General features: G+C 45.2%; 1 protein-coding gene across 1 annotated transcript in view; it reads right to left on the minus strand.

The window, feature by feature from the left end:
• ADAMTS17 (ADAM metallopeptidase with thrombospondin type 1 motif, 17) overlaps window positions 1-13,208 on the minus strand; it is a 744,430-nt gene that overhangs the window by 560,783 nt on the left and 170,439 nt on the right. The window contains exons 5-6 of the mRNA XM_006872136.1: window positions 5,986-6,069; window positions 5,130-5,287 (exon numbers count right to left, since the gene is read on the minus strand). Coding sequence (XP_006872198.1) covers window positions 5,130-5,287; window positions 5,986-6,069 — 242 coding nt within the window. The remainder of the gene's footprint in view (window positions 1-5,129; window positions 5,288-5,985; window positions 6,070-13,208) is intronic.

A 13,208-nucleotide genomic window follows, 5' to 3' on the forward strand; every position in this document is an offset into this window, starting at 1 on the left:
AAAGAGTAACCCATTACAATTTGATGAACTTTACCTATACATATGGATACAGTAGCTCAAAAAAGGGAACAAATCTTTACAGCAAGAATCACTCCCACCCCCTCAGTACACAGGGTTGACAAGGATGAGCAACTTAGGTATTTGTTACCCAAAATGGGCGGGGGGTGGGGACACCTATAAAGGCAAGAAGTGACTGGCTTACAAGCTTTAAAGAGGGAGCCTAGTTCCAGACAGGGCAGGGGTAGGTAGAACCTCCACTGAATGATTTCCAATCTGTTGGGACCAGGCTGGTGAAAAGAAGTGGGGCTAAGACTCTTGTGGTACAATAGTGAATAATTGCCATCAGGATTGACTGCGAGGGTCAGAAATGTAGAGGTAGATGTTTTTTGACATAATGAGGAGACTAATTGATTTTACAGCCCAGGAGTGGAGGTCCCTGGGACCATCAAGTGAGAAGAACGGAGAGCCTGACTCTACCCAGAGAGGCAGTGACGCCAAACATGGAGACAGAGATGATGACGTGGACAGATGGAGTGGCTGGGAGCACGGGACTCAGTGAGGGAGAGGGGCTGTGTGCTGACAGCTGTGGGGAGCGGGTGAGAGTGCGGACCTATGGGATATGTATCCTTTGGTTATTTGATGACGCATGGAGGGGACTGTAATCATTGCAATGAAACAAAATGCTACAGGATGAATGTAAAGCTGATGTTCCCCCATGTAAACCCACAGAATTCACTATAAAAACTTAAAAAGAAAAGAACGTCACAGAGGAAGAAAGCAAAAGATCATTAAGAAAAAAGGAAAAGACAAAAATGGATGTCAGGAAGAGACTCTGAAATTTGCTCTCCAGCATAGAGACATTAAAGCAAATGGAAGAAGTAAGGAGATGAAAGAGTTGATCAGAAAAATTAAGCTCAAGATGACAAAGTCAGTATTATAACGAAATGTGCAAAGACCTTGAGTCAGAAAACCAAAAGTGAAGAACACACTCAGCATTTCTCAAGCTGAGGGAACTGAAGAAAAAAATTCAAGCCTCAACTTGCAGAAGGTATTGAAGGATTCTGTGAGCAAAATAGTGAATGATGTGGAAAGTATCAAAAAGAAGATGGAGGGAATATACAGAGTCATTGTACCAAAAACAAATGGTCAATGTTCAGCTATTTCAAGAGGTAACATATGATCAAGAGCCAATAATTCTGAAGGAAGAAGTCCAAGGTACATTAAGTCACTAGCAAAAAAATAAGGCACCAGGAATAAATGGAATACAATTTGAAATCTTTCAACAAAGTGATGCGACACTAGAGGCACTCACTCACCTATACCAAGAAATCTTGAGGACAACTACCTGGCCAACAGATTGGAAGAGATCCGTATTTGTCCATTCTATAGACAGGTGACACAATTCAATGTGGAAATCACTGGCCGATATCATTGATATCCCATGCAAGTAAAGTTTTACTAAAGATAATATAAAAACACCTGCAAACATACACCAACTGAGAACTTCCAGAGGTTCAAGCCAGATTCAGAAGAGATGAGGAACGAGGAATATCATTGCTGATGTCAGACGGATCTTAGCTGAAAGCAGAGAATACCAAAAAGATGTTTACCTGTGCTTTATTGACTATGCAAAAGCTTCAGATTGCTACGGACAACACTGGGAAATTCTAGAACTTTAGCTGTGCTCATGAGGAATCTGTACCTAGACCAAGAGGCAGCTGTTCAAACAGAACAAGAGAACACTGAATGGTTTAAGATTAGGAAAGGTGTGTACCAGGTTTGTATTCTTTCAATTCAATCTGTATGGTGAGCAAATAATTCAAGAAGATGAATTATTTGAAGAAAAATAAGGCATCAGTATTGGAGGTAGACCCATTAACAACCTGTGATACACAGATGATACATCCTTGCTTCTGAAAGTGAAGAGGACTTAAAATACTTTAGTGAAGATCAAAGACAAACAGTGTTCGGTATGGGTTGCACCTCAATGTAAAGAAAACAAAAATCCACTGGACCAATAAATAACTTCCATATAACTGGAGAAAAGATTGAGATTGTCAAAGACCTCATTTTGCTCTGGTCAACCATCAACACTTATGGAAGCAGCAGTCAAGAAATCAAACGATATATTGAATTAGGCAATTCTGCTGCACAACACCTCTTTAAAGTGTTGAAGAGCGAAGATGTCAATTTGAGGACTAAAGTGTGCCTGACCCAAGCCAGTCTTTTCAATAACCTCATATGTATGCTAATGTTGAACAGTGAATAAGGAAGACCGTAGAAGAATTGATGCATTTGAGCTATGGTGTTGGGAGGAGAATATTAAAAGTACCATGGGCTGCCAAAAGAACAAATAGATCCGTGTTGGAAGAAATACAGCCAGAGTGCTCCTCGGAAGCCAGAATAGCCAGACTTCATCTCTCATACTTTAGACATATTGTCAGGAGGGACCCATCGCTGGAGCAGGATATCATGTATGGTAAGGTGGAGGGTCACAGAAAAAGAGGAAGACTCCCCAAAGACATGGATTGTCACAGTGGTGGAAGAGATATGCTGAGACACAGCAACAATTGTGAGGTTGGCCCAGGACCAGGCAGGGTTTTGTTCTGTTGCGCATAGTGTGGCTCTGAGTCAGTACCGACTCGATGGCACCTAACAACAGACTGAATAAATATGGTGAAAAGATACAACCTTTCCCTGATTTTAAACCATTCAGTGTCTCCGTGTTCTGGTCAAATGACCACCTCTGGGTCTATGTACAGGTTCCTCGTGAGAACAATCAAGTGTTCTGAAATATCCACTCTTCACAATGTTGTCAATAGCTTGTCATGACCAACACAGTCAAAAGTCTTTGCATAGTCAATAAAGCACAGGTAAACACCTTTCTGGTATTCTCTGCTTTCAGCCAAGATTCATCTGACTTCCTATAGAAGCATTGAATATTTTCATAAAGGATCCACAGCATAGTGGGTTACGAGTTGGCCTGCTACCACCAATGTCAGAAGTTCGAATCTACCAGTTACTGTGCGGGAGAAACATGAGGCTTTCGGATCCCATAAAGATTTACAGTCTCGTAAACCCTATATAGAATCAGTTTGAGTCAGAACTAACTCCAAGGAACACAGCCACCATCACCACCATGCTACAAAATCACATTTTAACACTTTTGGGTTGGCAATTGATAAGACATCTCCAAGAGGAATCGCATGTGTGTGGTGTGTGATATGGCAAGGTTTATGGTATGTATTGTTTCAGGGAAGAAGGTTAGGGAGCCACATTGCCCTGTGGCTGGGGCTTGGATTGTAGAACTTCCAAGTGGACTTAGAGACCCGAGAAATGCAACCAACTCAACACCAATGTTTTCAACCATGAACTAATATTCTCCCTTCCACAACTTTACCTGTAAATGCAGAGAGGAAACATGAAAAAAAAAAAAAAAGACTGTAATTTTGGAAGTCATTTTCTTAAATTAAATATAGAAAAAAACTCAAACTTGACATATTCCTAGCAACTATAATACAATTTTGATATTTTTAACTTCATGGATTAAGTTAAAAGTATCTGCTTATTTTCTAAGGGGGATTTTTGATATGACACTGTACACATTTTAGTTATGTTACTGAAATTGAGCAACCAACAAAAGCTGGTTTTTCTCAGAAAAGTTTGAGATGAAGGAAAGGAATGAAATAATTCCTTTTTGTGGGAAGCAGCTTGGTTTCTGTCATCTGGCAGGACCCTGGTGTCTCTCACAATCTGTAAGAATTAGCCTCGTTCTATACCTATAAAGAAGCTCCTTGCTTCAACACAGTTTCCAGGTGAATTCTGTGGGAATTCTTGCCCGCTTTGGTTGTGCCAACTAGAGCACGAATGGTTAATATGCTTAGTGGTCACTGAAAGTCCACCCAGAGGTGTCTCAGAAGAAAGCTCTGGTGATCTACTTCTGAAAAGCCAGTGACTGAAATCATACGGCGCACACTTCTACTCGGACACATTATGAGGTTGCCACAAGTCAGAACTGACTCAATGGCCACCGGTACTTGTAACTGAGGGACAAGCCAATGAACGGTCAGTCAAAGGTGGCTGCCACGGCACACCCACGTCTATATGGACTTCCTCCCACAGGAAGCTTGTGGAATCACTTTCCTCCCTAACACTGGGCTTAAGACAGTCTGAAAGCAGCTTCAAACACAGGTTAACTCTTTCCCAACAGGCACTTTATTTGGTAAGGTAAAGTAACAATAAATAATTTTCTTAGAAGCTATAAGATTCTGGGTTACCTAGGATTTCAGTATCTGTATAATACTAAGGAGCTCTGGTAGCGTGGTGGTTACGAATAGGGCTACGAACCGCAAGATCAGCAGTTCAAAACTACCAGCTGCTCCGTGGGCGAAAGATGAGGCTTTCTGCTCCCGTAAAGATTTACAGCCTCGGAAACCCTGTACAGGGTCGCTATGGGTCAGAACCGACTCCATGGCACACAGCCACCAGCCACCATAATACTATCGGTACTGTGTACATATAATGTATGTAGCACTGTGGGCCATAAGGTTTGAACCACAAAGTCTGCAATTCAAACTCACCAGCAGCTCCTTGGAAACCCTATACAGGGTCAGTATGAGTTAGGACCGACTCGACAGCACTTAACAACAACAACAGCAGCAGCAGAATACTTCAGTAATAATAATGGTCACAGTGACTGGTACCCATTGTATCCCAACTTCCTGCCAGGCACTATGAAAAGTACACACAAGAACTCATTTAACCTACATACCTTAGAAGTTGTTGTCGTTACGTGCGTGGAGTCAGTTCTGACTCATTGCGACCCTGTACAGGGTTTCTGAGGCTGTAAATCTTTATGGGAGCAGAAAGCCTCATCTTTGTCATACGGAACAGCTGGTAGTTTTGCTGACCTTGCAGTTCACAGCCCGATTTGTAACCACTACGCTCCCAGAGCTCCTTTGGTACTATCATTTGATCCTATGTTACTATTGAGGAAACGGAGGCTCTGATAGGTGGGCCAAGGTCTGAATTTCAAGTCTTAATTCTCAATAAAGTCTTCTGTACTTCTTCTCCAAAGGGGAATGTCTTTTCCCTGTCTCATATCAGTTCCAGGCAGGATTCAGCTTTACCTGGTCACAAAGACAGCTGCATCCACAGGGGGCATATCATCCTTTCCTCCTGGCACCTGGTTGTTACCGAGATACCGCGCTCCTCCATACTCTTCATTCTGCCAGTGACAGAAACTCTCCAGGGACCGCTCACCATGGTGTCCAATGGACAGTTTGGCCTAAGAGAAATCAGGAGGCAGTTAGAGAAACACACTCCCACAGAAGCCAGGGTGTATGACCAGATGCTGCTGCTGAATTTGTAGTTGAGACAGTTGCTCACTGAGACAACTTTCAATGACATTGTACCCCACCTCAATAAAAACCTAGCATTAGTCACTATGCAGACTGACTCCAGGGGCCATCGTGATTCAAGTCAAAGGAAAACTAGATTACTAGAGACACGGTTTTCATTTCTGCAGATAAAACAGTGTACAAAGCCAAGCACAGTTCTTCAATCTTATACGTATTGCTTGACTCTGCAGGTAACATTGCCATGTGAGAAAGTAGTCAACTCGAGACTCAGAAGGCAGTGCTATGGTAAATCCCCATTTGGGTCAAAGTTTGACTAGAGCTCCAGCAGAGGTGCCTGGGATCCAAAGTCCTCAGCATCAAGCCTTTCCACCTAGTCGGGAGCCTAGCGCAAAACAAGCCAGCAGTTAGGAGAAACGCACATAGCCCCCAAGTAGGTGAGCGCAAACCACGCTTTACCCCCAACATTCCTGGCCGCTGGCCCAGGGCACTGTTGTCTCCTGCAAAGCCAGGGAGGAATGAATAAGACAGACACCACCTGGGTTCCTCCTCAGCACTCAATGGTAACCAGGGGGCTTCAAGAAGAGTGGCTTTCTGCGCACTCAGAAAGGGACCTCCGGGAACTTACAGGACGTTGTTGTAGCAGGACAAGCTTGGTAACTTGAACGTTAACTTTAATTCCAAGGCTCTGGTGCTGAAACATATTGTATACCTATCAAGAGACAAAAAATAAATGAAGAACTATATATATATGTATTTATTGTTGTTATTATTTAATACAGTGGTATAATGAATGGGATCCTACATTAAAAAGGACATTAGGTTAAAAAGTGAGGAGATCTGAATAAAGTGTGGCCTTCACTTAACAACGATGTACCAGTGTTGGTTCATTCATTGTAATAAATGCACCACAAATAAGGGGGAGGGAAATCTCTCCACCACCTGCTCAGCTCTTCCATAAATCTAAAACAATTCCCAAAACAGCAATTCTATCACATAAAAAAATGCAGCTTCCAACCAGAGGCAAGATCAAAAAAGAATAATTATGTGAAAGTCACATTTCAGTGTTTATAAATAAAGTTTTATTGGCACATATAAAAATCCATCTATATGAGAATGATAACCCAGATTTCATTTCTCTGAAAAACAATGCGTATAATAAAAACAGAAAACCTCTGGAATCATATGTATGTGTATAAATATATCCTCTGCTCCCCCACCCCCCCCCACACACATCTAAGTTGTTGTTGTTGTTGTTGTTAGATGCCATTGAGTTGGTACCAGCTCATCGAGACCCTATGTATAACAGAACAAAACACTGCCCGGTCCTGGGCCAAACTCACAATTGTTCCCACACTTAAGCCTATCGATGCTGCCACTTTGCCAATCAATGTCGCTAGGGGTCTTCCTCTTTTTCTCTGACCCTCCACTTTACCAAACATAATATCTTTCGCAAGTGACTGGTCCCTTCTGACAATATATCCAAAGTATGAGAGAAGAAGTTTAGCCATCCTGGCCTCCAACGAGCACTCTGGCTGCACTTCTTCCAACACAGATCTGTTAGATATCAGTAAATAGGAAGGTGTACAGAAAGAAGTTATTTTAAAAAAATAAATAAACGGAGTTTCACATGATCCTGGCAGGAACCTTGAAACTAGGCTTTCCTGCAGGAGGTTGAAGGAGAACTTTATGATGAGAAGGAGCAAGGCCACTGCCCTCTGGGTCCCTGCTGCACCCAGTCTGTGCTGGACACATCATAACTACCTGTCCACCCCATCTCAGCCACACCAACAGGCTCAATGATGCAACTCCAACAAGACCTGTAAAGGGCCAGTGAGGACGCGGATTCAAACCCAGGTCTGTGCAGCCAAAAGGCCCAGCTCCTTTCTTTAGACCCTGAATTCCTCATTCTAACCAGTCTATCACTAAGGTCAAATTATAGTCACAAAAAAGGATCTGTCGTTCTCAATTTTGTACCTCTTGTTGGCAGAATGTAATAATAAAGTAATGCAATAAATAAAGACCTTAGTATCAAGAGAAGGGATATAAGAAACCTAAAGTGAGATTAATATCCACTTATATTTTTCTCAAAGACACAACTAGAAGGGAGAATTTTGCAGCAAGGGCATTAAAATGATTACAGTTGGTGTTCCATTTACAGAATCAATACACTGAGAGCACCCCAAAGCAACAACCGCTACAGGAAATGTAGCCAGGGTCAATTCAGGGAAAGTGGTGCTGGCCAATAACTCCATGCCCACCACATATGTGTCCGAAGCCAAGCACACACAGTATCAGAACAGCTGTAGGGAAAAAGTGGTTAGTTAGCCAAGTCACCACTGGCGGTTACCCTTTGAATCTCTTAGTCAGGTTAAATAAGGTCTACCATTGTCTAGCATTTTTCCCACAAGGGAAAACAGAATACCTTCAGTTGTTCTGTTCTCACTTCATTTCTTTTTTTCAAAGTTTCTTTTCCTCAAGAACTAAACAGTAGTTATTTATTTTAGAGTGGACAGGCCAATTCTGAAGTCATGCCTTTCCCTAGTCTCACACCTGAGTGAAGATGGGGAAAGTACATAATAGCTTTTCCCTGGTTTCTAGTATTTCAAGAACCACTCAGAGGCTGCAATTCACTTTTTTTCTGAAATATTTACCAGTGGGACTGGGCACAAAACTGGAAAACCTCAGTTCATGAAATTTCAAAACACTGAGGGAAATGAAAACATGAGATTACGAGAGACAGACTTCAAATTGTATAGTCTTTCAAAGGTGTAATCTAAACACCCAGCGCGTGTTATGTCAACGCCAGCCAAATACCACAGACAGAAAGGAATCCTGTCGACTTCAGGAAATAACCTCTGACAGGCCCACGTGGAATGATGTAAGTTTCAGGAAAAACAAAACAATACGAAGATACTTGCTCACCAGAAGTTCTCCTTCCCACCTTGCTGCACTAAGGTCCAGGATTATGTGCATTCCACACACACGGACTCCATTGCTCAGTCAGTCACTTCCCTTGAGCTGACAAGGGTCAGCTGACATTGAGTTGGCCCCCAAGTCATGAAGACCCCGTGTAGAGTAGAACGAAATGCTGCCAGATCTTGCGACATCACAATGGGTTGCAGATCAGACAGACCATTGTGTTCCAGAGGGTTTGAACGTCTGATTTTGAGAAGCAGATCACCAGGCTTTTCTTCCTATTGTCTTAGTTTGAGGCACCACTGAATCCTGTTCAGCATCATGGCAACACACAAGCCTTCTCTGACATATGGGTTATGGGTGCACATGAGGTGAATCGGCAGAGCATTGAACCCGTTTCGCTGCCTGAAAGATGAGAAGTCTACCCCTGAGCCAACACTGCCTTCTGAGAAAATGTACACACACAAAAAAAAAATATGCAATGGACAGGAAAAAAGGACTTCATGCTCTAAATCCTGTTTTCTACTAAGCCTGTAGAAAGGCATTTCCTCTGACACATAACTAGGCCATCCCCATCCCAAACGGCAGGTATTAGAGCCTGACGATGTGCCCGCCTCCTGGCATGGCCTGTACCACCACTTCACAGAGCAGCATAACAAAGTAGACTCAGCCCCTGGCCACCCAGTCAGACATGCCAGATGAAAATCTGACAACAGTCATAACACGCTGTGCAGCAGGTTTCCAAGACACGGACAAACTCTCCCGGCCTCTTCCCATGGAAACTCTTGGGCTCAAGAGCAAACTGGGAGGCTCTGGCCATCCGATGTTAAGGGAGACACCTGGTTGGATTGAGAACAACACGGCCAATGGTCTGGAAAGTCTGTCTCTGGCCTCCAGATGTGGCTGCATCCCAGGCAAGCGTTGAGGCCCTAGCTGTGTGTGTCACATTCCCTTGGCACCTGGGGCTGAGCCGGCGGGCCTGCTGCCAGCAGTGACTGCGGCTGGGGGTGGCCAGCGATCAGGGCTGTGGAAGGAGTTGCCCACAGTACTGTCGGTCTTCACAAGATCCATTCCTCACTGTGTAGCTAGGAGCCCTGCATTGATCCTTATCCTTCGCCCTCAGGGCCAAACCCCACAGACAAGAGAGGCTACATTCGCCAGCATAGCATCTCTCAGAGTGGGGTCCCCACCAGACAAGCAGCATCAGCACCACCCAGGCACTTAGAAGAGCAAGTTCTCACTCCCATCCCCCAGACATGCTGACTCAGAAAACCTGGGAGGTGAAGGGAGCGCTGGCCATCTGTATCTGACAATCCCTTGGGGGCTCTTGACTTCCTTGAAGTGTGAGAACCCCAGCTCTGGCCCAACACTTGTAACACCCATTACCAGAGAGCAGCGTCTTGTCTGTTTCACATGGTAACTTAGTACAATTTATGTCATTTTTCCTCCAAACAGAACTTGCCTGGAATGTCTCAGGTTTTTCATTCCATTGCACGGTTGTTAAGGAAGCTGAAAACAACCAAAGTTCTGTAGAGCAGCCTGGCTTTCCAATTCAGCTGCTCATATCCAGGGTTTCTGGTGCCAGTACCACCTGCTTCCATCTGCAGTGTGTTCCTGTCTCCCCACCACCCCAGGCAAAAGCACATCAAGTTAGTCCCTTAAGAAGCCATCACCGCATTTGAGGAGGATGGAGCTCAAAGGAGAGGTTTTCTCCTCTGAAGTAACTATGCAGGTGAGTGGTCCCAGGGGCCCTGAGCATCAGGCTCCATGACCCCTGGGTAAGGGAATCCCCAGTGAGGGAACTTGTAAAGTGCCAGTCAGTTCATGCCACTCCTGTGCTTATATCTTCCAGAGGCTTCCTATGGCACTGAGAAGAAAGCCCACTCTCTACACCCGAGGGTACCAAGTCCCACTCTATCTACCTGCCCACGACTCTCAACACACCCCTAAGTATCTGCATCCTGACTCGCCTGTGCTTCAGAAATGGTACACACAGTCTGTGGATGCTCCTCAGTTCAGTCAGCTCAGCATCTGCTTGTCAGGGTAGAGGGATCCTTCTCAAACAGGCGCCAGACTGACCTCCGGACAGAGGGGGGCGCTCACTCACTTGCAGTCACTTGGTTCTGCATGGCAGTTTGCGCTCTCTGGTTCCCCTTCTCATTGATCTGTGGGCTATTTTCTGAGCTCTGGGATGAAGACCTCACCTTCTGTGGTCATTTCTGCTGCCCCATCCCTAGTTCACACAGAGAGACAGACAGACAGACATCTATTACAGCAGTACCTAGTTCACACAAAGAGACAGACAGACAGACAAACAGGTGCTGTCAAGTTGACTCTGACTCATGGTGCGCTCATTTACAACAGAACGTTGCCCAGCCCTGCAGCCTCCTCATGACTGCTGGCATGTTTGTCGTGTTTATTATGCTAATCCAGCCCACCAAGGGTCTTCCCCAAATGTGACATCCTCCTCTGTGAACTGAGTCCACCTCATGACGTGTACAAAGTGAGCTGGACACTATTCGGTTGTGATCTCTGGGGTTTTCATTGGCTGATTTTTGGAAACAGATCACTAGGTCTTTATTCATTAGTTCAGTAGCTTCGCTGAACCCCGTCCACCAAGGATAACTCTGTAGGCATTTGAAATACCGGTGGCATAGCTCTCAGCATCACAATATGCAAGCCACCACAGTATGACAAAGAGACAGACACATGTCCAATCAATACAGCTGAAGGCAATGAACAAGTCAAACTCTTCCAAAATCCATCTCTACCATTGCTAGCCACTTTGTGGGCTTTTTTCTTTTTGTCATGAAACGACATCTACTGCTGCTCAGATCACATCCAAGGAACTCCACTGAGTGGATCTACACAGGGTCGCTGTGAGTCAGAACTGACGCCACACTACAACACCATCACCACTACCACCACTCCTGGTGGGGAGTCCTGGTGTGGGGCTATTGAATATGCACTCGACTTCAAGGTCAGTTTGAACCATAAGGTCAGCAGTTCAAACTCGCCATCCACTCCTTGGAAACTCTATGTTGTTGTTGTTATGTGCCATGGAGTCGGTTCCGACTCATAGTGACCCTGTACAGGGTTTCCGAGGCTGTAAATCTTTATGGAAGCAGAAAGCCTCATCTTTCTCCCATGGAACAGCTGGTGGTTTCGAACTGCTGACCTTGCGGTTCCCAGCCCGATTCGTAACCACTGTGCTACTGGAGGGTAGATATGAGTCAGAACCTACTAATGGCACTTAACAACAACTACAACAACATTCCTGGTGTGCTGCTATAGTTTAAGCACTGGACTGCAAGGTCGGTGGTACAAACTCACCAGCTGCTCCTCAGAAACCCTATACAGGTTTCCTATGAGTTGGAACCAACTTGATGGCACTTAACAACTCTATAACATAGGTCACCGAGAGTCAGAATCAACTAGACGGCAACTAACAATTGTTCTCTCTAGGGAACAACCCACCATGGGGTGAGCTCTCCCTACTGTAGAAACCAAACCATTAGGGCAACCTGAATACCACCTAGCCTCCTTTCTAGACCTTGAGCTCCCTGCAGCTGCACCTAGCAGCCAGCGGAGCACCCAGAGGTAGCTCTAGTGCTCTCTCCTGCCATCACCTTCTCCCAGATCCTGAGCTTGGAGGCACCCCTCTTTCCTCCTCCAAAGATAGGACTCTCTTCTGCTTCTGGCAACCCAGGTCCCTTTACTGTGGCTTCTCATCAAATGTTGTGATCCATGCACATGCCCCGTGCACTCCACACTTCGCTGTTTGAAACTAGGGCCTCTGTGTGTGACTCCAACATTTTATTCTTGTTCTATCCTCATGAGTCCTCAGAAATGACCACAGGGTCATCTGTTCTCCCAGCAGTTGTGACTCCTGCCACTTGGGACATCAGTCCACCAGGGCTCCACTGCAGAGCAACCAGTTACACCTGAGCACGGGTATTCTCACCAGGCTTGTGTTATTCATTCCTCCATCTGAGGGCAGCTGAGAAGGGTGGAGAAGGGGCCTGCTTTAAGTACAGCGTCAGCTTCAGGGTTCTGCCAGAGTGGACTACACTATAGCTGTGTGATAGGCGTAAACAGGCAAGGCTTTTTTAGAAGCATGTTCAGTGTTGGAGTCTGTAAAAGCCAATGGCTTCAGCATAGAGCCCTGGCCGTGGGCTGGCACCTGGCCTCAGTCACTCAGTGTTCACGGCTCCTCAACAGTGCCACCGTGTCTGCACATCAGTGAGAAGACAACGGTGAAGACGTGGACAGTCTTACTGTATGAGTTTACAGACAGGAAAAGGTAGAGGAAACAGGGTGATTTTTAAAAAAGCAGTCATGAAAACAAACAAGATGGCGGATCGGGTGGACGTGTAGCAAAGAGCTCCGCCAAAAACAACACAGAATACCCGACCAAGCAGGCTCAGGGGATGGTCCCAGAACTCTGAACCGCATATAAAGGAATACTGAGAAGGTTGGAAGGCTCACAGCTGGGGGAATTTGTGGCAGAAGCAAGAAATCTATTGCTTTCTAGTCTGGGATGCTCGGCTGCTCCAGGAGCCACCATCTTGGGTGAGATCATGCGGAAGAAGGATTGGAACGGCCACAGACACCTGGCAGAACCGCTGAGATAAAGGAGTGGACATTCTTTTCTTTTGGTATCTGTCCATTAGTCCGTTGCTGTCTGCGCACCTCCATTCTGGTGACTATAGGGGTGCCTGAGCTAGTGGACACCCCAGGCCCACACTCGGAGGGTTCTACTAGCATGTGCACAGATCTCCTCGAAATTTAAAGAGACAGTTTCCAATTAAAACCAAACGATCACAGCCGGCCCTGAACTGTTTCCAACCAGAAAAAAGTCCTGAACAGGGATTGTGGAGTGGGACAAGCAGACAAAAGAGGAAATAGGCCAAAAATTAAATCCTAAGTTAC

The sequence above is a fragment of the Chrysochloris asiatica genome, unplaced genomic scaffold (assembly GCF_000296735.1).
Source record: "Chrysochloris asiatica unplaced genomic scaffold, ChrAsi1.0 scaffold00184, whole genome shotgun sequence".
NCBI classification, from domain to species: domain Eukaryota; kingdom Metazoa; phylum Chordata; class Mammalia; order Afrosoricida; family Chrysochloridae; genus Chrysochloris; species Chrysochloris asiatica.